A 10,192-nucleotide genomic window follows, 5' to 3' on the forward strand; every position below is an offset into this window, starting at 1 on the left:
ACACAACTCTACACTAGAGCCTGTGTTCAGAGAATCTGAACTAACACAATTCTATATAATAAAAGGCTAATATGCAAATTGTCCCCTCGGGAGTTCGACCAGGAGAAAAGAAGTTCAATCACTCACTATGACGTGCTGACCACCAGGACATGGCTCGGAACATGGCAGGGGACCAGTGGCTGCAGCGCGCTGAGGGACCAAGGGAAGGAGGCGCCAGGGAGGCCAGAAGGTGGTGAACCTGATCAGCCCTGATTGCTGGCCAGGCCTAGGGACCCTACCCATGCACAAATTTTGTGCACCGAGCCTCTAGTAAAGTATATAAGCTAGATAACCAGAGATTGTGATAGGTGAAGGAACTCACTTAAGTGTGTATGTTGTTTGGTAAAACTGTGGGGGCTTGGGTTGAACCAGAAGGATTAACTCAGACAGTTGCTTATGTATATGTGAGCCAAGGAGGAAAGATGAAATCCCGAAGGAAATAGAATGATGTGATAGAGAATAAGGAAAATCCACTTTGACTATCTGGGATAATCAACTGAACCACCTCTCCTAGAAATAACTATTCTTAACATTTTACTTTAATATTTTAATTTTCAACCTGATTAATGCTAGGAGGGAATAGAAGTTAATTTATGTACAGTTTGATTACAACTGTAAAAATATGCTTAGTGAAAAAAGAACCAGGAAGGAATACAAGTAAAAACATGTGACTTCTCTATTTCAAAAAATGTCTGCAACCTAATATTTTAATAAGAAAAATTAACACAAAATTTCCTTCTTCCTTCCATCCTTCCTTTACTATTATTATTTTTGTTAATACTCACCTAAGGATATTTTTTCCATTGATTTTTTAGAGAGAGTGGAAGGGAGGTAGGGAGGGAGGGAGGGAGGGAGAGAGAGAGAGAGAGAGAGAGAGAGAGAGAGAGAGAGAGAGAGAAATATCACCGATGTGAGTCAGCGGGGCATCAAACCCATAACCCAAGTACATGCTCTTGACTGGGAATTGAACCCTTGACCCTTCAGTGTGTGAGCCCATGCTCTAACCACTGAGGGAGGGCACCAGCCAGGGCTAACAAAAGCTTTTAAAAAGAAGCTATTTGTTGAAGCAACCCTCAAAACAAAGTTCTAGAATTTCCATACCATTGTACTGACCTAGTAAGTATCTGCCGAAACAATCCTACCTCTTTCCATTCATGTGACACTGGACATCACTTTATGGGGTTGGGTTTACACGGAAAGTACTCTTGAAATAACAGAAGGTGCCTATTTCCTCCCAGATATTCTTCAAAACATTTAGGAAATACTGCCACCAAGTGGATAGTAGAATTTAGTTTGGGTTCCTGTTGCTTTACTTCTACGTAGAAAGTCAGAATAGAATAGACCAGATAAAGGGTGTATATGTCTGGGGAAACTCCTGGGGCTTAGGCTGAACCAGGAGGGTTAACTCAGAAGGTTGCTCATGTATATGTGAGCCAAGGAGGAAAGATGAAATCCCAACTAGAAGGGAAGCTAAGGTAGAAATCAAGAGACTGATTGAGTATCTAGTACACTGAGTAGTATGTCCTGAATAATCATGGATGTGCAGATTTAATGCTGCTGTTTATCATGTTTTTTATTTTTATTTTTTGTTAATCCTCACTCGAGGATATTTTTTCCAATGATTTTTAGGGAGAATGGAAGAAAGAGGGAAAGACAGAGAGAAAAATCAATGTGAGAGAAACACATTGATTGGTTGCTTCCTGCACAAGCCGCGACCAGGCCTGGGTCAGAGAGGAGCCTGCAACCAAGGTATGTGTCCTTGTCCAGAATCAAACCTGGGACTCTTTGGTCCACAGGCCGACGCTCTATTCACTGAGCCAAACTGACTAGGGCTCATGTTTTTTTAATAAAAGAAAAAATAAAAATGTAAATGTCCAATTATTGAGGATTAATGGATAAATAATGATATATATCTACAATTAACTACTCTTTGATCTTAAAAGTGATATTAAAAATGTGTAATGATAAAGAATGATATTTACCATATACAATTGACCCTTGAACAACATAGTTAGGGGTGCCAACTCTGCACAGTTGAAAATGTGTGTGTAACATTTAATTCCCCCCAAATGTAACTACGGTATCCGAGAGAGATTGGTTACAGGATCCCCTGTGGATACTAAAGTCTTTGGATGCTTAGGTCCTTTCTATATGGCATAGAACAATGCATGCAGTCGGCCCTCTGCATCAGAGGATTCCCAGCAATGGATGGAAAATAATGCCTTGATCTGTGGTTGATTGACGCCTGTGATGTGAAACCCAGGAATATAGTGGGCCAACTGCATATTTACTGAAAAAACATCTACATATAAGTAGACCCATACAGTTCAAACCCATGTTATTCAAAGGTCAAATATATTCTTTAGTGAAAAATGCAGATCACAAAGCATATTTCACACACAGCTAAAATACCACAAGGATATACATCAAAGTGCTAGTAATGAAAATTTATATGTATTTAGTGCTTGCTATGTGTCAGGCAGATTAAAGTAGTTATCTTGGACCCACCTACTCCTCTCTTCTCCAATTTAGTCATTCTGATGCTCCCCTCTCCTTCCACTCCTAGCCTTTCTTGGGCCCTGGGCCTCTTTAGCAGGCTGGGTATGCATATGGAATCAAGAAAGATGTCTTTAAATACATAAAGTAAAACACATTGCATTAAACAAGAAAGAATTACATTGAAATAGTTATTAAAATAACTAAAAACAAATGTGTGATATAGTAATATGTACAAATTGTGTAGATACATATCTAATATATATCTATGTACTTTTATTTCCTTTAAAGAATTTTATTGATTTTAGAGCGAGGAAGGGAGAGACAAAGAGAGAAATATCGATCAGTTACCAAACACACCCGGACTGATAAGTTGGGTATGTGCCCTGACCTGGAATTGAACCCACCACCTTTTGGTGTACAGGATGATGCTGCAATCCACTGAGCCACACCGGCCAGGGCTCTTTATGCTTTTTTTAAATATAAAAATATACTTTTAAAATGCATTAAATAAGATTCAGCAGAAGGTATAGTAGTAATTTATAAGTAGAAATATTAATAAATAACATTTCAAGATAATTGCAACAACTGCGATATGATATGAAAGTATTTGTGATTTCGGTTAATGACAAGTCACTGTGTTTTGTTGGCTATAATCATAATTGAAGTAAATGTTAAATTGCAGCTAAAACTTAGTGACAATAATTTTTTTCCTATCCATAAGATATAGGTTAAGAAGCCGTGCCCTTCAAGTCTATTATGCAACCAGCTGTCATTCCCTTTTTAAACCCCTTAAATGGCTTCTCGTCTCACTTAAAATCCTTATCCCAAGAAGATGTGGCCCACAGTGTCCTTTCTGCTCTCATTTCCTGCCAGCTCCTACCATCCCCTTCTTGCTCACTGCCACCTAGCCACCCTGCCTTCTGTGCAGTTCTTTAAACACAAGCCAACCACAGTCCTGACCTTTGCTCTTGCCATTCTCTTCCCCAGAACATTCTCCCCTTAGATATTGGTTTGACTTGCTGTCTTATATCCGGGACCCATATTTTCCATAAAGGGACAAAGAGTAAATATCTTAGGTTTTGTGGGCCATATCATCTTTGTGGCAATTACTCAACTCTACTGTGAGGGTGCCAAAGCAGTCATAGACAACCCATAAATGGATGGGTGTGGATGGGCTTTAGTAAATCTTTATTTTTGGACACTGAAATTTGAATTGAGGATAATTTCCACATATTTGGAAATAATTTTCTTTCAAAAATAATTTTCATTTTGATTACGTTAGCTCCCTCATCAGTTATCCTAGCCATCTACAAAATTGACAACTTTTATGTCTTCTTGCAAACCTTTCAGAGTAAAGCAGAGAGGGGGCTGATCCACATGACTCCTCCAGGTGGCTGGAGCACCATCGATTCACGCTTGTGGCATAAATCCTGTAGGTGATGCTTTAGGTGAGGGTAATGGGGAAGTCCTCCACCCTAGAACAGGGAACGAAAGAAGGGGGGCTTCAGGTAATTCAACTAAATAGAACAGCTGAGACAGTCAAGGCACATTCTTAAACAGGGAAATGCCTAATATTAATATTAATATGTGTCGATCACAAGGGCCTGGAATCCGCTGTGGAGAAACAAAGGAAAGTCCCTGAAGCAAATATGGGCCTTACTCATCCAGCCTTATGTCAAGCTTCCTAATAGAATATCACTGTTGAGAGCTGGCTATTTGAATTATCTAACAAACTCCCTTTGTCCTATCTGATTCCAGACTCATACAGACACACTCTAAAGATTCAGCTTCCCGTGTAGTGAATCCACAGGGACAGCATAGGCTGGTCAGATCGACTCCACTGTGTCACATTTCTCACTGAAAGTTAATAAAATAATGTCTGTTCCAACAAAGTATACGTTCATCAAGGAAGTACATAAACTACTAAATTCATACATTGGAGTACTGCTTAGCAGTAAAAATAGAACAAATAAACAAAAGGCACTTATTGAGATCACAACTGACAAGGACAAAATGAACAGAGGCTTGTTCACCCAACGGTGGTGAACTAGAATCAAGGGCTACCTCTTCCTGTTTGTGAGATAAATTTAGGAGAAATAAAGGACCCACCACAAGATAAAATGAAAATAAAACAATGTAGACGTGAGCAAAAACAAACGATCCCAATCCAAAGCCAGAAACAAAGTTCCTGCCCTCCAGCAGCACTGGATCCAGCAGTGGGGACTGAGCCCCATTTAAGAAGTCTGGAGTTAAGCTTCCCGATCACATGCTTCATTAAGTGAAGTTCTATCATTATAAAAGATACACAGTGTTTGCCTGAGTCAGCTCAGTGATATGGACGCCTTTTCTGCTGATGTAATTAGGGGACAGTAATCAGAGTATAGCTTTATTGAATTCTGCAAACACAGGAGGCAAAGGGGAGATGCCATTTTTTGAGCATTTAGTTAATAATATCTGTTCAATAAATGGTCTTTTGATTACTTTTACCAGTACTCTCACTAACCTTTCTAGTGTCTCCATAGTGATACAGATGCATTTGTTAAATGCATTTGTAAAATTTAATACTTTTTTTAGTTGTTATTATTAAATTTGACCCGAAACACTTACGTAGCACATATTCTGTGTTAGGCAGTGTCCTGGGTGTTTTATATGTGTTAATTTATTTAATTCTTACAATAACCCATCAGATAGGTGCTACTATCACTCCCATTTACAGATTAGAAAAGTAGGGTGTGGCACGGCTACTTTGCTCAAGATCAAGTAATTGGCAAATGGTAGATCTAGGTTTTGAACCCAACACGTTTCGACAGTCCTTGTGTTACTTGTCTCTACTTGGGATTGTATTCATTAGAACTCTACATCAGCCTACTCAATCAGAATCTCGAGCAATAGGACTCTCAATCTTAGGTTTTAAAAAAAGTATATATATATATTTTATTGATTTCAGAGAGGAAGATAGAGGGAGAGAGAGATAGAAACATCAATGATGAGAGAAAATCAGTAATCGGCTGCTTCCTGCACACCCCCTACTGGGGATTGAGACCAGAACATGGGCATTTGCTCTTGACCAGAATCAAACCTGGGAACCTTCAGTCCCCAGGCTGACTCTATCCAGTGAGCCAAACCAGCTAGGCCTTAATCTTAGATGTTAACAGGCTTTCCAGGTAAAGCTTCTACAAATTAGCCCAGCATCAGCCAATGGACTGACATGAAGGAACCAGAGCCCTAGGTTCCTCTTGCTTCCTGTTGCCACTGTTGATCAGGCAACCTTCATGATGGAGTTATTTTTTTTTTTTCCTTTCCCCCCCCCCTTGACATTCCCCCGGCCCCTACCCCCCGCACCCCCCCCCCCCCGCCCCGTGTCTTGTGTCCATTGCTTAATCTTATATGCATGCATATAAGTCCTTCAGTTGATCTCTTAATCCCCCCCAAACCCTCCCCAGGCTTCCCACTGTAGTTTGACAGTCTGTTCAATGTTGCTCTGCCTCTGTATCTACCCCTGTTCATCAGTCTATACTGGTCCCCATTATCTGTCCCAACCTCACTGGAGTAGTCTCAACCTCACCAGGGCCGTCTGAGCCTCACCAGGGCCGTTTCAACCTCACCGGGGCCGTTTCAACCTCACCAGGGCCGAATGATGGAGTTATTGCCTGTGCATGTGCATCAATCCTTTAGAACTGGTATCAGAAGCTTGGAGAGAATCCCAGAGATAATAATGAAGCACTATTGTAGAAATTCTGCAACACGAATGCTTTTGATGGCACAGAGAATGATAGAGTGTGAAAAAAACAACCAACGTTGACAACTCTGAGGTGATGAGTGGTTCAGGAGAGTTGAAGTCTGAGTAAAAGTGAGTTTGGTTTTTTAAAAATATACAAAAACTTTATTGAACTGTGCCTTATAATGAGCATTCTAATCCGAAATTTCAGAAGCACTTCAGAAAGAATTGATCAATCAATATTCCAAATTCTCCACAACTCCATTTGTTCCCACACACCTTGCTCTTGAAGAAAAATGGGGGAGGGGGGGGGGCGGGGGTAGAGGGGGGAAGAGAAAGACAAAACAAGTATTCAAATCACAGAAGTGGTTTTTTTTTTCTGTAAATATTTATTGAACTCAAATTCTTGGGAAGAATTTATCAAAATTGCTCCTGCAGTTGGACCCCTGGCCCTGCTCCGCCGTGGGTGGGCCAGATGTGAGCCCTGCTGTGTGGAGCCCTGAGGCCGCTGTACAGGACCCGCCGGGGCTCAGTCCGGGAGCTTGCCGCCATACAGGTCGGCCCTGTCCAGCTGCAGCCCCCGGTTCACAGCGGCGTAGGAAGGCTCCGAGGTGCCCAGGGACTTGGAGGCGACCTCCTGTGTGATCTGGGAGTCGTGTGTGATATCCCCGTCAGAACCGCCCATGTCCACGAGGCTCAGGACGATGGCACCGGCAAAGCCCAGGAGCAGGAAGAAGGGCAGGGAGCCCAGGATGGATTTGATGGCGATCATGCCGCCGCTCAGCCGGCCGGGCCACGTGTCAATCGCCAAGTACCGGGTGATCCGGTTGGTTCGGATGGGGCCGACCACAGGGTCTGGTCCTGCACCAAGCCCGAGGACATACTGACGAGGACGTACTTGAACATGTATCCCGTGGCCGCCGACAGGGGCGGGTTGCAGAGGCCCTGGAAGTTAGGGTCCGACAGGAAGGGTCCATTGTCGCTCACTCTGATCAGGTATGCAGTCAGGATCTCCGAGGCCCGGGCCACATCCCCCACAGCGTCCAAGCTGGGCAGGTCGCTGCAGGGTGTTCGCTCACAGACCGCGGCCTTGTGGGGGCCCATCCTCCCTCCTGCCGTCTGCTGGAACGTGGAGCTGATTGGGGTGTTGGCGCTGTCCTGCACGCAGGCGTTCCTGGAGCTGGCCGAGTGGAGCAGGACGTAGAGGTAGATTTCCTAGGTGCCGTTGAGGGCCTCAGCGCTGTCAAACATGCAGAGCGGTTTCTCCAGGGCCACGGTGCTCAGGGTGGGGTTGTTGGTGGCAAAGGTCACACTGGCCAGCTGGGGCTGGAGGGTCACACCAGGCACAAGCAGCCTAGGGCCAGCCAGGCCCGGAGGGAAGGCATCGCTCGGGACGAGACACGAAGGAGCGGGGCGGCTGGTCCAGCAGACGAACTCCGCGCCTCTTCACAGAAGTGTTTTTTAGAAAATATTGGTGCTAACCCTGGCCAGTGTGGCTCAGTTATTTGGAGAATTCTCCCATGAACCCAAAGGGTGGGCAGGTTCGATTCTGAGTCAGGGCATGGGTGCATTCTGGAGGCAGCCAATCAATGGCGCCCTCTCACACTGATGTTTCCCTCTCTAAAAATCAACACAACCAAAAAAAAATTTTTGATGCTAGATCACTGATACCTGTCTATAAAATTCTACCCACAAAAACCAGGTAATACTTTCAACAATATATATGTAAGTAAAAATAAGGTCCAGATGGTTTAGCTCAATGGATAGAGCTTCAGCCTGTGGATTGAAGGATTCTGGGTTCAATTCAGTTAAAAACACATGCCTCGGTTGGGGGCTGGATCCAGAGTAGAGTGTGCAGGAGGTAGCCAATCAATGATTCTCTCTCATCACTGGTGTTTCTATCCCTCTCCCTCTTCCTTCCCTCTGACATTTATAAAAATATATTAAAAAATAAAGTAACAATAAAATTATGATTTAAAAAATTCTACCTACTGCCTAGAAGTCACAGGAAGAAAATGAACCCAAATGACACTTCATCCTTCCTAATCTCCTAAAACACGGACGGCAAGAGGTTTGGGATCACATCCGACATAGAAGTAAGGCTTTAGCACCTCAGAAAATGTATCCCTGAAGGAATGGATTCGAGACATGTCATTCAAACTGTAAAAGGAAACGTGACCCATCTCATAATCCAGGTAGATGCCAATCCCTCTGGGCATTTCCTGCAGCACAAGGGTGACAGGAACAGGCCCTCGAGCCACATAGTCAGCATCCTGCAGCTGAATTGTCCAACATCTGTTCTCCTGTCTGAGCAGGGGCTGCTTTCTCTCCTTGGAAAGGGAGTCTTTACAGACCCCCACGGCCCACTCAGGCTTGTCATCCACCTGGACCTCCCAGTAATGTCGGCCACAGTCAAACCCTTCAGAACCCAGGACAATTGCGTCATCTGCAAATCCCTTTGGATTCCGATGAACTCCTTGCTTTTTCCTCACAAATGTCACAGACTTTATCCTCAGACACAAGCAGATGAGGATGTGCAGTTTCGGGGTCTAGAATAACTTCTTCTCTAAATGTCTGCATGATTTGCAGCAGGGCCGAACACTGTGGAGGAAGACTGAATTCTTCTCTCTTATACTTGACGCAATAGACATCTGGAGGTTCTAGGTTATCACAACGGTGGAGGACACCCTTGATGTTCATCAGCAGTTTCACATCTGACACCACACTCATCTCTGCCATCTCCTTTAGTAGACCTCTAAGTTTGGAAATGTGGTCTGAAAATGCAGCTTTGTTTGCAGTGAGATTCTGTAGAATGTGCTTCTCTTGTGCAGCTAGCCTTGAGTGAACTGCCGCTTGCTCACACTCTATGGATGCTATCACACTTTCATATTCAGAGGCTAACTTCACTCTCCGCTTTTCCACCTTTTCTCTCAGTTCTGATCGTTGCCTGTCTTGAGTGGCTAATAGTTTCTGAAGGTCTGCCAGCTGCTCCTTCAGGGGCTCAATGTAACTTCTGAGCTTTTGCCTGTGATGAGAGGCAGCCTCCTCCACGGGCCTCACGTGGTGGCCCTGGTGGTCAGGGGGCTGAGTGCACAGGGGACACAACAACTTTAGGTCCTCTTCACAGAAGAGGGTCAGGGCCTGGTTGTGCTTCTCACACAAGCGCCTCTCTTCCTACTGCTTCATCTTGGTCCTGGTGATCAGGAGAAGCTTGGCCATGTCAACCATCCTTCCCAGCTGGGTGTTGCTCCACAGGTGCCTCTCTTTGCATGGGTGACGGCACACAGGGCAAGGGAACCTGTCCTGCACATCGGCCCAGGACTGCTGGATGCAGTAGCGACAGAAGTTGTGCCCACATTCGATGGTGACAGGGTCTCTCAGGTTATCCAGGCAGATGGGACACTTGATTTCTGTCTGGAGTTTTGCCACAGCTCCTTCACCTGCCATTTCTCTTTGTCAATTAAGGTCAGCCCCTGGTGTCCTGTGAGGTCCTTAGCTACAGAGGTAGGAGCCTAGAGGAGCTCCAACGCCCATCTGCAGCCCATCAAAGTAGTTGGAGGACTACTGTCCTTGGCAGCTCAGAGGATATGAATCCAAGTTCAGCAATTCTCTTGGTCAGAGAGCAACAATGACTCTAAGTACCGATTGGTTCCAGGAGCAGACGGCTCTTGTCCTGTTCGTAGCGCCAAAAGCAAAAGGAGAACCTCCCACAAGGCTCTCTCTAGACAGTCTGGCATAGGACTGCAGGAGCCATGACCTGACCCTGGTATATATACACCATTAGAAGGACCCAGTTGTTAACCACGCCCACCAAAGTCCAGTGGCTCCTCCCCCAGGGGGGAGGGATGAACCAGAGTAAGAGGATTTTCAGTGCTTTCCTGAAGCCAGAGAGGATTAACTGTTAATAGGCATGATCTAATTTGCTCCTGGTATTCT

The 10,192-nt window shown here is 44.5% G+C and overlaps 1 protein-coding gene and 1 pseudogene across 1 annotated transcript; both read right to left on the reverse strand.

Annotated features, from left to right (window-relative positions):
• Positions 1-6,785: 6,785 nt before the first annotated feature.
• LOC139003105 (uroplakin-3a pseudogene) lies at positions 6,786-7,641 on the reverse strand (annotated as a pseudogene).
• A 657-nt stretch (positions 7,642-8,298) lies between these two features.
• LOC139003022 (tripartite motif-containing protein 75-like) lies at positions 8,299-9,703 on the reverse strand. Its single transcript, XM_070404442.1, is given in 2 exon segments — positions 8,299-8,764; positions 8,766-9,703. Coding segments are annotated over 2 exon segments (1,404 nt in total).
• Positions 9,704-10,192: the final 489 nt, after the last annotated feature.

Source organism: Myotis yumanensis, unplaced genomic scaffold, assembly GCF_028538775.1.
Source record: "Myotis yumanensis isolate MYYU_CA2020_CCGP unplaced genomic scaffold, mMyoYum1.0.hap1 SCAF_1, whole genome shotgun sequence".
Taxonomy (NCBI): Eukaryota; Metazoa; Chordata; class Mammalia; order Chiroptera; family Vespertilionidae; genus Myotis; species Myotis yumanensis.